Source organism: Pseudopipra pipra, chromosome 11 (genome assembly GCF_036250125.1).
Source record: "Pseudopipra pipra isolate bDixPip1 chromosome 11, bDixPip1.hap1, whole genome shotgun sequence".
NCBI lineage: Eukaryota > Metazoa > Chordata > Aves > Passeriformes > Pipridae > Pseudopipra > Pseudopipra pipra.
Window position 1 is genome coordinate 13,519,184 of NC_087559.1, and position 14,786 is coordinate 13,533,969.

A 14,786-nucleotide genomic window follows, 5' to 3' on the forward strand; every position below is an offset into this window, starting at 1 on the left:
AGTAGCCATGTCTTTTAGGAAGTGTTTAAGTCTTCATACAAAATCTTCAAGTCACCCAGAACTGATGTGTTACTGAAAAATATGTACCATATTTGCAGTGTAACTGTATCCTCTGATTCCAGAGAAAAGAGCTGTCATCTTTTCTATGTATTAGTTAATAATGATCAGACAACCTTTTAATGTTTTATATGTGATCAGTTACGTTGAGTCTCTTTTGTTTCTCACTGCCAAGTTTATTTTTCAATAATTTTCTAGCTGTTTCCTGATGTGGTTACAGTCTTTCAGATATTCACAAGAGTGTGACATGAGCACCAGATGTGTAATTCAGTTTATGGTCTTATGCTACTGTGTAGAGATACAGCAAACTTTGTGATTTTTGTTTCTCTGCCTGTATTTTTCCTGGTAAATTGAAGATTGTATCACATGTCACTTCTACCATGATCTGTAAAGCCCTTTTTGAGATCCTTGATTTCAGATTCCCATCTTCTAAGCTTGCTCTGTATGTTTTCCAATGATGATACTGTATTCATGCTTTCAGGCATATGTTTATGTGGCTGATAACCTTTATTCAGCTCATCCTAAATATGTTCAGTTTTCCAAGCAGTCTTGGTCAGGCTTTTCTTTCAGATCATGGAAATATGGAACAAGTTTGGGATTAGAAAGATATCTGCAGGTCCCCCCTTCCTTCCCCAGCAAACATTCATTCTGTATAGAGCTAATTTGTCTGACACTGTGTCACGTGGCACATAATGAAATGTCTTACAGAAATCTCAGCATATTATTTCAAAGCACTTACCTTATCAAAAAGAGTCTCTATGTAATTGGAACAGATAGAAAATTCTTTTGACAGGACCAGTACTCAATAAAGCAATGTTGATTGACAGTAACTGAGCTCCAGCTTTTAATTTATTGGTTATTGTATATCGGGATCAGTGTCAAACTATATGGTCTTTAATTTTCCATAAAACTCTGTACAAATATTTGACAATATTTGATTTTTCAGCTCTTCTAGAATTCTGCCAAAAAGAGATCACACAAATAATTGAAGTGAAAATGAATGTCTGCCTGTTAGAGGAATTACAATGCACTAGCAGCAAACCAGCTGTGTGTAGTTAGGAGGAGTCATTTGGAAACATACCGAGTTGCCCATTTTGTTGATTTGTGCTGTTTTTAAGGATGTCACCAAAGATTAACCTAATGCATTCTGTTAGTGAAATAGGATCAAACTACTCAGTGGAAAAGAAATCCTTCGGTCTTTCTTCAACCTTTACTCTGGCAAAACTCTTGTCAACTTGAAAGTCAGTTCAATTAGTGTTACTAGGCCTGAGCAAGAGTGGCTCCTGTAGAATTCAGAGGGAATGACTTGTGTTTTCAGTGAGGCAAACCCAGCCCACTGGAAGTTTTACAGAACCTGTCCCTTTGTTTCAGAAAATAAATAAGAATATTCAGGCCTCGCTGTGTCTTTGCTTTGTGTGGTGTGTTTGTGCAGACCTTATAACTGAGATGTGTTCCAAGTTAATTGTAAAAAATTTACCCACATTTCTTCTGTGTTAAATGATAGCTAAGTTTATAGTGGACTGTCAGATTTCTTTACTTAATTCAGCAACATGCAAGACATCTATCTTAACATCTGGTTTTTAATAACAGTTGACATCTGGGAGCTCTTTTTTATTCCAAGAATGGACTAGGAACAGTAGTGATACTGGCAGTGTATATTTTCAGGCTAAAATTCCTGTCCATTCCAATCATAATTAATTACCATTCATTTTATTTAGTTTTTAGATTTAATTAAGTGCCAGCAATATGTTACACCAGCTAACTTTCAAGGCTCCAAAACTATAGAATGTATTTTTTTTCATGTTTCTAAAATATTAATGGGTGAATCTAGAATATATGATTTTATTTGGTTTCGAAATGCTGAGTTCAATGAAAAAACACTGTGTTGTGCACCTCTATGTCCTAGAAGCTGAGTATCACATAATTTGGCACAATAGAGCTGTATATAGAGATAGCTCTGGACATACACATCTCTGTGTGTATAGATAAAGAATCATGGTAAAATTGTAATCTTCAGTAAATGTATCCTGGGAAGAACATTTCACTCTTCTGATTTAGTTCATGCTTTTTATTTTGTTCTTATTAACTTCAAGTTTATAAAAAATGTGAAGAAAGACCTTCTGCTTTCAGCTTATCTGCCATAAAATAGCCCCTTTTAAAAACAATTTCATGAAATTTTTGTGTTTGCAATTAATTTTATTCATTATTAAAACTCTAAATGAATGAGTAATGTTAATGGTTCAAAAATGGAAAAAAGAAAAGCTATCTAATAGTATTCACCAATGTGCAGTGTTTAACATTTCTTTAAAAGATGGAGTTAATTGATAGCATGATGGAAAAGTGTGCCTTGCTAATGACAGAATTTTGTTGTTCAGGAGTTTTGTATCTTTTAACGAATCAGAATTTAAGGCAGTTTGATTATACTAATTACTTTGCTTACTTACAAGGTTTGATCTTTGCTGTCAATGTTGTTTAGAATTGCGTGCAAATAAAAAATAGATAATCTTTTAATATTTAATCTTATAATCTACTTCCTACACACTCTTTTAACTAGGATGGAAAAATATGTACGTCACTGTTGTTGTTTTTTTGGTTGCTATAGATGCGGATTCTTGTATATGTAACACAAGCTTGTTCACTTGTTTTCACTGGCTTATGTTGAAAAAAAAAAAGAAGTCACGTTTTTAACAGCCAAGAAAATTGTATTTTGTGTGCACCAAAGTAACTAACCTTTCCTTCTTTCATTCCAATGCCAACACCTTCTCTGTGCATCTCCTACCATCTGGCACGCAGGATGATGAGGAGGGTATATGGGCATAGCCGTTCCTATAAACCAAAGTTCCAGTTTTGTTTTGAGGGGTGAGAAACTCTCTTTTCTATCTTTTTTCAATTTTTATGTTTTATTTTAAACTGCGTGGAGCTGTGTGTTTTTTGACAAGTGTGTTTGTGAACCCACACGTGTGTTTGTGAAGATGTTTTCTCATATGCAATGAAAAATGAGAAACTGTGTCTAATGGTTTGGTGGTCTAGTGGTTTAGTTTTTTCATAACTTACTGTGGCTAAAGGTGTAAGTAGGTACAAAGCTTTAAAAGAAGTCTATTTGTATCTGTTTGTATCTGTCTAAACAATTTTCTTTTTTCAGTAGTAGGTAGGTAAGAATTTCTTTAAACTAGTATTAATCTGCTCAACAATCATCTCAATAATCCCTGTAAGAACACTGTAATATTATTGCAGAACGTGTATGACACTTAAGAAAGTTTGCCACAGATTAAGCATGGAATCTCACTGGAATAGAATTTATAATATGCATGGAAAAATGAGACTACCTCTTAAGCTGAAATATTTTAATGAAATTTTAAAATAAGCAGCAGATTCTTAGCAAGGAAAGTATAATCTCTCTATGCAATTCATATTCTGTGCCTGAAACAGTATGATGGAATAGCAACCATGCAATAGTTTGGTTGTGATAGTTAAGACTACAAAGTGCAGCTCCTTTTGTTTGTCTCTCAGTTATGAGTAAATACTGTATTGTCATGGTGAGTCACTTATTGATGGATGCATATCCAGTTCTTTGGTGCTTGCCTTTGAAGCTGGAGGGAATTTGCAGCTCATGATCGCCGTGGCCTCAACATTGCTGAGCCATCAGGCTCGGTGGTTTTCTCCTGGAAAATGTTGCTCACTGCTTCTCAGAGGAACATTTTTATTTGCTGCAATGGGCCTGTTCAAAGGAGCAAAATCTACTCTTATAAGTAAAGATTATTGTATTATTAAAGCTTCCATACTTTATATTGCTTTGACCCCTGTCACCCCAAGTCAAAGACTTGTATGATTTGCTTCCAGCTGTGTTATAAGCCATGTTGTAAGTCCATTGTTCTATTTGATATGAATAAAATCTTCAAAATATTTTTTGTTCTTATATGTTTAGTTTTCAGAATAGTTGTGAAATGCAAAATTAGTGCAATCCATAATGAATAATTTGAATTTCCTTTTTAAAAAAATGTAAAAATTTAAAATTCCATTACAGAGAACTTTAAGATTCAGTAATTTTAAAATAAAATAATGGACACTATGATACCATTAACATTTAAAAGAAAGCAACCTTGGTTTATCAGAGTATAATTATAAATCTTTCTGGATTTTATGCTTTCTGATTCAGTCCTAAATGGCGTGCTGGTACCGGTTGTATGTGTAGGTAACCTCTGTATTTATGGACACACATGTTGCATGTGGTAACAGTAGAAAGGATGTGACTCATATTCTAAATTTTTTCTAGTTTCTTTCTTCTTTCCTGAAAATAAGCAGCCTGAGAAAGAATTTGGAGCTGTTCTTTTACACACAAAATGTAAAAATTTAAGAACAGACATTCCTCTTTCATGCTTTTGTGCAAATGCCAACATAGTTTATCTTCTATTGTCATATATCAGACTTTTGACAAATAACTTGTTTGCTGCTTCTTTTCAGGGGGAGGATCTCGGCAAAGGTAGTTTAACAAATAGCTGGTAGCAGGCACAGCCAGTCCTGCAGACTGAACTCATAAGTAGACCTGTCCTCATGGGTAGAATAGCCATGACTCTGGTGGAACTGCTACCCTAAGGTGGAAGTTCATGTCACAGACCTCCTTCCCTATGGGAAAAAAAATAATTTAGGTCACAGACCTATAGACCTTTCTGAAAACACGTGGGAATACTAAATTTCCTCATATTCACTGTTAAGAGCTGTAAGTATATCTTACAAAAGATATACTTAGAAAAAATAATGGATAGATGTCTCTATTGTGCACAGGCTTGAGAGCAAACAGATTGATTTGGCTATGTGAGCACAGGAGTTTGCATTCTTCACTCTCTTTAAAAAGTTGTAAGTTAAAAATCATGGAAGTCCCTTTAAACTTGACTGCTTCAGTGTTCAAATGCTGCACAGGAGTAACATGAAATGATGGTGGAGATGTAGAGTGGCAGGGCAAGGATGTGTTGTGAGGTTATAGAGAGCTAGTTACTCATTAAGAATCAGACAAGGTGTTCAGGAAAATCTCACTGGCCAGCCAATTTAGGAGCAAATGTAGCTGCATGGCTTGAGTGTTGTTAGAAACAGGATCTCTTTCGCTCTCCTCACACTTACAGCGGGGAAAAAAAAGAAAGAAAATCGGAGGTGATGATAAGTTTTAAGAATAAAGCCTATACAGCACTCTGTCACGAGTAACTGAAGCCATGTGACCTTCAGCAAATATGTTTTGTGACACAGCTGGGAGTGCAGGTAGAACACAAGTGCTTGTTTTCCCTTTCCAGTTCCGAGCACTGAAGTGCAGCAGACACTGGAAACCCAGTTGGGACTTTGCCACAAGCTGTCTGTGTGTGCCTGTAAGAGAAATCAACACAAAACCTGTTGGGACAGTATTTGTTTGTACAGTACTGTAGACTTTGTTCTTTGTCAGGTGTGAAGTAAATTGGATGTTTGAAAAGATGCTTAGGAGTGTTTGGGCAAATTTATTGTCTGTTATATCCTTAGAACAGGGTTACCTTCACACCTGAAACAAAGAACGACTGAAGCTTGTGCCTGGCAGCAAATGATGTCTGAAAATGGAATCATAAGGCTAGTCTGCTAAATTTGGATTTAGGAGCAGAACATAAAGTCAGTAATTTTAAAATTTTGCCTCGTAAGACACTCTGGGGGCATCAGTGTCATTCAGTAAAAAACTCCTTCAAAGCAGAAATTTCTACAGCCTGGGCAAAAGAATATTGCTCAGGCAAATATTCACTGTTCACTTCTAACTATTGCATGTGTTTTATATGCTTCAGGGAGGAGGAGGCTGTTTTAAAACAAATGTGGTGCCTGGCTTTGTCTTTGCTGAGATGTGGAAACAGTTCTCTTTCAAGATGGCCTTACTAATAGCAGTATAAAGCACACAAAATTTGGCCATGTTGCTATATAAGGATATGTTAAAAGACATTAACTATTAGCTATTGTTCTGCTTTTTGTTTTCATTGTTTCAAGTCTTGATTTTTGTACATAATTTGTATTTTTTTTTATGTTTGGATGTTCTGTTTAGCCTGTGTTGGAAAAAACATGCTAACTTTGAAATGAGCCTCAGTAGCATGGAAAAATAAGGAGCATGACTGTTTGCAGTGTTCATTTTAATTTTCTCATAGAGTGTATGAATACTAGCTCTATGCTTAATTAGCTAAATGGGTGTTGCTGCATTGACTGGAGCCCCGGGGCATTCTGGATTTGTGAATTTTTAGGCATGATTGTTTTACTGCAACTTAGTTTTTACTGAACAAAAGGAGGAACCTCCCAAGGAATGTTTGTTTTGCAAACCATGGACAGATTTGTGACTAGTCTTCATTCCTGTTAAAATACTTCTATTCATAAGAGAAGACATTTATAGATTTTATTTTGATTGTGAAATTTTATATTAGTTAAAAAGTTACTTTTCTTTTCTTGTTAAAGATGTCATTACTACTGCTAGTATTTTAAGGTATTAATTGCCCACTACAGAAGACAGAGAGTTTTCATTAAAAGTAGGATTTTGTTTAGCTGTGTGTATTTGGTTATTTTTTATTGATTACACACTGGAAATATGTGAATCACTTGACAAGTATAAAACTCTTTCTGTGTTTCCTATGAAATGGATGATCAATAAAGATCATCAGCATTGTTCCTTTGAGAAAGAAAAAAAAGAATCTTTGTTACAACACTGCTATGGCCAAATTACATGAGAGTCATGGGCAGAAGTTGAAATCCTGGGCCCACTGAAGTCAGTGAAAGCCCTGTTATTTATTTCAGTCCTGTTCAGTTTTGACTGAGAGCAGTTTCTTTCTTCTGATTGTTCACATTCATAGTAGAAAAACCTCTGTTCATATAGACCTATGTATTCTCAAAACTATTTGTATGAACTAGATGTCTTTTAGTTTACCCTGACAGGCATTTATCTCATGTCATACCTGGTATATATGAGACACCAAACCACGCTCGTGTCTGGCTGTAGAACTGCATTGGATAAATTCAGCAGTTTTTTTGTCTGTCACTTGTATTTTAGCTGTGAGAGTCAGGCCATTCTGCCTGAACTTAGGCCTCAGATTCTTCACTGCAGCTGCAGGAGGTGTTAAAAAAAAATTGGAAAATGTAGCTGATGAACTGAACTTCAAAGCTTTTGATGTAGTCAGTCTGAAGACAACAATCACAGGGCCTAAAATCATCAGTCATACTCTTTTATAATCTTCCATAGTAAAAATAAATAACATACCAGAGCAATTTTTAACACCCTAGAAAGTTAGAAAAGGCAGAATGTGTTTTCACAGCTAATCTTAGTTTCAAAATTATATAGTTGCTCTGAGTATTTAATCACTGATTTAACAGCTAAGCTGAAGTCTTGAAAAAATAGTGAAAATCTGCTCTAAAGATATGAATTCAGTGATGAATTGCATTGTGTTGGATTGCACTTCTACAAATACTTGTGGGAATATGTGAAATTGCTATTATTTTATTTGATTTGAAAACAGTTTCAAAGAGTTGGTTGTAAATGTAAGAATATGCGAATATGGGACTGCCTGCACAGCATTCTGCTTGGAAGGTTTGGATTTGCTTGGAAGCTGAAGTGCCACCTGACCTAAGCAAAGGTCATATGACCTGAACTTTTGAATGTAAGATTTTACAATTGAATACTAAAATAGGAAAACACCGATTTTGAATAAATGAAATTTATATAAATTGCTTTGGAAAGCTTATGAAAACATACAAGAGGAAATGTTCATTAGAGTACAGAAAATATGTACCTAACTAAAATTTTCTAGTATCTAGTATCTATTTTTAATATTCTCTTAGTTACAATGCTATAATGCCACTTCCAAAAAAAAAAAAAAGAAAAAAATTAAGAAAACCTCCCTGTGCTGACCTACTTAACATCAATGAAATAGCAGTTGTCATTGCATTTGTCACTTGATTTCCTCAAGGGAAAGCTCTGATAGGTGATGACTGTCATAGGTATCCAGTCCTACCAGCCACAAAGCCTAGAGCCACTTTGGAGTCACATCCCTGTCTCTTACGCTTTTTGCTGTTCTGGCAGTGGTTTCTGTTGCAGGTTTTCAGATCACACACGTGCAATAATGGAAGCAGTTCATCTGGGTGTGGTGATTAGAGCTCAGACTGAGCTCAGTGAGGTGCAAAGAAACAAAAAGCAAAAGTATTTGGCTGTTTCAGCAGGTGTATAGTGCTTGTATAGTCATTTCCTTTTCTGCCAAAGAAAAGGTATTGGACAGGATGTGATTGTCTTGAGTGGTAGCCTTGAATCAGTGGCCGAATCAAGATAATTTATAAATAATTCTATAACAGTAAAATACAGAAATCTAAGAAAAATATTTATTCATGTGATTTAATTAAGTCCAGTATCCAGCATCTTGGGAATGCTGTTTTGACATTATTAAGCTATTTGTATACTTGTGCTCTGGTAGCAAATATTAATGTAATGGATTAGAAATATTTAAGAAATGCCTGTTGATGTTTCTCATTTTGTTATACTGTCCCACTCTAATTAATCATTTGTTTTGGCATCAATACTCATTTGCTTAAAAAATCTGTTGTGCTTATTGCTCAAGAGACCACCAGAAGAGAGCAGCTTCAGCTGTTGTGATGGAGTATCCCCTCATATCACAAATGGCAGAGCCTTGCTGCTTCATTTTGGTTCAGTTTTGATCTTTGCTTTATAGACATTTAGCTGGTGAAAATATTTACAGGCCTGTGTTCCAGAAGAGCAGTGATGATTTCACTGGTTCCCTCCTGGAGCCTTTCTGAACATCTGGCTGGCCAGATCATCTGCTCTTCTTCAGCCTGGCTCTGAGTTCTACCGACGTGAGCCAAGCTATAGTTAAACAGTTTATGTCCTGGCTTTACTTTAAAACGGATGTTTTTGACTAAAATGAGCAAGCTACTCACTTGAGCAGCGTTACTGGAAGATTGGAAGAGGTAATGGTCTTGTAAGAGAGAGGGATAAGCAGCTGGAATCCTTCAACAGCATACCTGAATGTAGATGAGGGTGTCTGTCCACAGCCTTGGGCAGAGCTCAGCAAACAGCTGTGCCAGCTGATGATGTTATTGCCACCCACCATTATCTACTTACTACTATTTTTCTGCTGGAGATTGTTACCCTCCCAGATCTATCAACAGAGGAAATCAATCCCTTATTGGCTCCAAGCAAACTGAGCCAGGTTAGCATAAATAGTGCTGAGTGCCCATTCATCAGGCCAGCCTGTTCATCGTTGGGTCCTGTGGATAAGAGAGCACATGGATTAGTGGTAACACCCAGCTGATGGCTGGTGAAGAGCAGCTAGTGGCACTAACATCTTCAAGAGGAAAAGGTTAGTCTGAAAGAGAATTATATCCATAAGTTAAAAACAAAAAGACCCTTACTGAACTGGCTTTATCTTCAAAGGTTCTAGCACCAATTTAGGTAATCAGGTTATTAAAATAATTTAAATTCGTTCCGTGCAGTTTTCTTGTTTAACTAATCAGAATCAGAACCTCTTTGTTCATTTTGCAGATAGACATATTTCTACCAGATGCAAGCATGGAGATCAGTAATAAATGATATTTTCCATGGATCTGTAATTTTGGATAGTAAATCTGTGTTAAATTTTAGGAAAATCAGTTCTTCTGACTGTTTTTTTGGTTGGGATCTTTTGATAGATCTTCCAACAAGCTTTTTCTGAGCCAATGATATTTATAAGATGATTAATTTTATCACACGTGGTTCTAGGACCTTGAAATGCATTAGGTGATAAATCAAACAAAGCTGAAAGCTTACAAATGGCTGCTGTTCCCTGGCGTGGCTGAGGCCTAAATCTGTGTTTGTTGGAGCCATCAGAGCAGCACAGCACAGTCATGTTTGTGTCATGTTTTCCATCTGCTGACCTGGAGCATGTGTGCTTATCATGAGGGTTCATTTTAGTTCTAAGAATATGGATAGGGTCGAATGTAAACACTGAGGTAAGTTTTTAATGACTTAGGAATTCTATTAGACAGGATGATTTTGATTATGGCACTTAGAAGCTTTAGGTCTGACTTAGGTTGGTTCTGTAGCCCAATAGGAATTTATACCTGTGTAAGTAATAACAGATCCTAACATTCTGGTTGAATTAAATTGTGTTCAAGCCTTTTGCATGGAAAGTGCTCTAAGATTGCCTTTACATTTTTTAAAGTAATTGAGTATCATGTCCTACCTGCATTAATTGTAGGGCGAAAAAATGATAAAGGTGAACAGCTTTACTCCTTTTGCAAAATGTTTTTGGTTTTTGGTTTGTTTTTTTTTAATAGCTCCTGATCCAATGTTGTGCTCGCCTTCCATGTCAAAATACCCTTTCTTTCCCTCTTGAAAGCAGCATAGCTTCTAAGAATGTGTTTTAAGACAAACTGAGTGAGAAAACCCTGCCTCAGTTACAGAAAAAAGATACTCTACAGAGAAAAAATATGAGCTCTCTATTTGACTGCTGTTAGCACCAGGACAAAATGAATACTGTCAACTGCACTTTTACCAATGTACTCTGTTTTTCCTTGAGGATTGATAGGTTTAAATGTACTGATTCTCTCCTTGAGTCTGTCTGTCAAACTTTGATCTGATGTTGAAGTGTTCAAAAGCTGCATGAGTTGCAGGGTTTCAGCAAACTTGATCTTACAGGTTTAACCTAAATATTGTTTCCATTTTGAAGTCTGTCATATGGGTGTACCACAAAGAGTGTTTGGTTTTAGCCCTGATGTCTTGAGTGGTGGTATGCAGCAAGTAACAGAATACTTGGAATAAAGAAAAATCCTGAAATGAATCCCTCCAGCTATGGGCAGGTTGAGAGTGAGAGAGACAGGATGTAAAGTAAAACCAGTATGTCTCCCTTTGATCAAAGGATAGATTCCCAACCACCACCCAGCAGGTGATTAACACATAAGTACATTTTCCCCTCAATGGGTGGATGGGACAAAGCTGAGTATCTGCTTAGCACCCATAAAGCAAACTTCAGTTAATAGACTGATGTTAGAGATATTTCAAATGCTGTCTTTGTGCATCCAGATTCATATGCTACATGATCTGATACACACAAGTGCTACTAAACTGTCTTAGAATATGAATGTCTCTAAAGGAAGAATTGCTAAGCACCTTATGAAACTGCATTTTTAATATCGGGGGAAAAAAGGCTTTTCCACATGATGGTTACATATTTTTCCCTTGTGTATCCTTTCTGTTTTTGGAGAAATTCATTAATAGACAGCTGTACTATGAGTTTGGAGTATGGTGAAACAGTCCTGCAGGGTGTGGTGGTACATGGTTTTACACATAAAAGCTGCTCAGAGACAGACTGGACCAGCTGGAAGTTCTGTAAGCCACAGACTGTGTTTGCCTCAAAAGTAATGACAGGGGCTGTTTCAATTCTTTTTCTAGAACTATAACACTGGGTTTAGAAATCTTTATTTTCTCGTGGTTTCATCATATTTTATTTATCACATGTCAGATACATGTTTGTTGAAGAGGAAGAACACAGAACACGAAATTTCCAGTCCTGAAGAATTTCCAGTGTAGTAAGACACTGGTGTCAGTAAAATCTGTCTTGGTCCCATTGACGTTTTTGAGGACAAAATTTCACACCAGAACTTTTGGGGAGAATGTCAGCTATGTTGGTCTCATTTTCATGATTTTGACTCACTTTCCAGTACAAATCGTAATACAACAACCAAAATCTAAATATAAGACACCTCTGCTGTATTTCACTACTAGTAGGATAGAAAAATCTCATCAATGAATGACTTTATAATAAGTAGCCTCACTTGAGTTGCCTGATGAAACATAATCTTAAGAAAAATTTTATTAAGAATTAATTGTAGCACAAATGCTTTTTTATGTGAAAGGTAATCAAACCATCTTTCTCAATAAGCAGGATCTACCACATATCCTCATTCTGAACAATGTATTTCACAAAATGGAAAGCAGTAAGCTAATTACTAAGCTAACTAATTTTTTTCATGATTTTATTATGTGAGATCAAATGTAGATATGCATATGACACAGATGATTTTTTTCTAGGATCCTGCAAACAATAATTAAAGTATTTATCCCATTACCCAAGAACACTACATTCTTTTAATATCACGACTGAATTTTTGAAACACAAACATGCATTGCCAGATTCTAAAAACAACATGGAATAAATAAATCTTAATCAAGAGAGACGCAAACGTTCCAGAAATAAAGTGCGGATGTGGTATTCTGGAAAATAAAGCTCCCAAATCTATAAAAGCTGTATTGGGTATTGCCTTTGTTGCAAGACTGCACTGTGGTTGCTCCAAATTGTGTGCTTTGCTATTGGTATTATAATGCAATTTTAGCAAGCTTCTGTATAAGAAAAATATTGTTTATCAGCCAATCACTTTTCCTTAGATCAAAAAGCAGTAGCTGGAATATAAAACCTCCAAGTCTGCAGGAGAGGTGTTTGACAAATTAATGTAATTTAATAAGATGGAATAACATTGATTTAAAATGTTATTTATATACTGTTTTTCTATATATTTTTCCCACAAATGGTGGGTACAGAGTGCAGAGTTTGCAAGAACCATAATATACTGTTGTCGAAAGTTTCAAAGATTAATGATCAGGTATTTCCAACAGTGTTGTTTTTAAATGATTACAGATAAAGGCTTTGTAGCAAGGGAAAACCAGGTGCTGGGATGCAGAACGATTCATTCTGTGTATTTGGAGGCTTTTTGTGTAGTAGAAAAACTGCTTTCTTCTCCAGTGCCTAGTTTTATATTGCTTTATGATTTTAGCTAATGACTCCGTCTTTTGTGGCGTTCTGCTCTAAGTCATGTCGTGATGCAGCTCAACAAAGCAGCGCCGAGTCTCCTGATGTGCAGCGCTGGCTGCCAATCACTCGGTGCCTGAGCAGAACGGCCCGGTCCCGAATGTCCTGGGGGTGAATTCTTGTTTGCATTTCCTTTACAGAAAGCCTGCGGTTGTTATTGCACCTGCTGGTGTTCGGTGTCACTGACCTCTCACCTAATGCGCGATCAGGTGCTCTTTTTTAACAGGCAATCTGGCGTTCAGCCCACTTAAATTAGGTTCATTTGTCATGTACTCCTACCTGCCAGCCAGCAAACTGGGGAAAAAGAGGTCAAAGTAGGGATTTTTCAAATGTAAATGTTTCCTGCAAGTTGCTGTTGGAACTTAGACCTGTCATTCAAAAGGCGTGTTGCTGCCTGCCTGCTTGCTTAGCAAACTAATTGTCTTTTACAAGTACTTGCCTTTCTCAGTGTCTTTGCAAGTTTTGTCTGGGGTTGTTGCATGCATATTCTTATTGCCAAGTATTGTTGCAAGCGATAAATAAATCACTTGGCTATATTTAAAGCATATTTTGCCCAGATGCTGCTTTGAAATACTGGATTAAAATAGAAAAAAAAATAGTTTTAAACCACTTACAGGAAGTGGGATCATGCAAAAGGCTGGTTTTGTTTCCGAGTATCTTGTTATGAGTGCTTTTTTATCTGGGATGTATTCAAATGTATATTACCATGTGATATTTAATCTACATTTTAAATTTTTTAAATTTCATCCCCTTTTATTTTGGTTTGGTTTTGCTTTTTTTGTTTGGTTGGTTTGGTTTTGTTTGGTTTTGTTTTGGGTTTTTTTTGCTAATTTAGTCACATGAGTCATTGTATGAGTAATATAGTAAGATATAGATTCTGGTAGTAGATGATGTTACTTCTTTTAAAATTTAATTAACATCCTGGAGAATTGTGTGGATCCTGTAAAATTACTTAATGTTTCAATGCCCGTGACAACACTACAGCTTGTATAAGGGAGTGATCCTTGAATCAAGGTTATTGCTGCAAGACAAAGCTATCCCCAGTAACTGAAACAGAGCAAGATGTGGTGGCAGGAAATTTGCTTTCTGCCTTGTAGAATAGTAATTTTAGTTTTGTCATTCTTATAAAGGAACTGAAAATTCATCAAATAACTGTATACAGTTCCACTTGGGTCAAAATTTAGCAATGCTGGCTAAATAATGTGCTGTCTTTTTCTTCTGCTTTTTCATTCCCACTCTTAGTAATGGGGAGGGAAGATTTGGATTGGTGAGATGGGAGTGAGAAGGAAGAGATTGGTTATGAAGCTGGGAATTGGCTTTCTGGGGCTGCAGATTGAGAATAAGAGACTTCTTCAAACCTGTGATGGTTGTATGTGATTCAGAGGCAGATAGAGCTGCTGTCCTGCGTGTGTTTTCAGGCAGGGGGAAGTAGGAAGCAGCTGAAGAACCTGGCTGGTTTCAGCACCAGGGTGGAGTGCAGTTTGTTTTGGCAGGATTGAACTTCAACTTTCAACTGCAGTGAAAAGGTGAAAGGCAAAACAGGTTATTTGAGTTATGTCCAATGGAATTGGTAGGTACGTGGTGTGCTCAGAGTTAGCTTTAGTGATAGAATTAGGATATGGGGAAACAACAAAGGACTGAGAAATATAAAAATAGTTGTAATTGCTTTACACTCTTCAGGTTATTCTTTGGTTGATCTTCTCCATCATTCTTTTTAGGTTCCCTTTGTTTCTATTTTGTCTTATTTCCCTTTTCTCATATCTTTACACCTTAATCTTTGGATGTTCTCACCTGAAAACACAATTTATTTACTATGTCTTTGCTGTAGTTCATAATCTGAATTCCTACCCCAGATCCAACAAATTTTCTCCCACTTAAAATCCTGGCTATTGGAATCCT

General features: G+C 36.3%; 1 protein-coding gene across 14 annotated transcripts in view; it reads left to right on the forward strand.

The window, feature by feature from the left end:
• The window catches only part of ERC2 (ELKS/RAB6-interacting/CAST family member 2), a 428,559-nt gene that overhangs the window by 315,468 nt on the left and 98,305 nt on the right, over positions 1-14,786 (forward strand). For all 14 annotated transcript variants that reach the window (XR_010433483.1, XR_010433473.1, XR_010433476.1 and 11 more), the window contains one exon: positions 2,851-2,916. Coding sequence is in view for 1 of the 14 variants with exons in the window: in XM_064667650.1 (XP_064523720.1) it covers positions 2,851-2,877 (27 nt within the window). In the remaining 13 variants the exon portion in view is untranslated. The remainder of the gene's footprint in view (positions 1-2,850; positions 2,917-14,786) is intronic.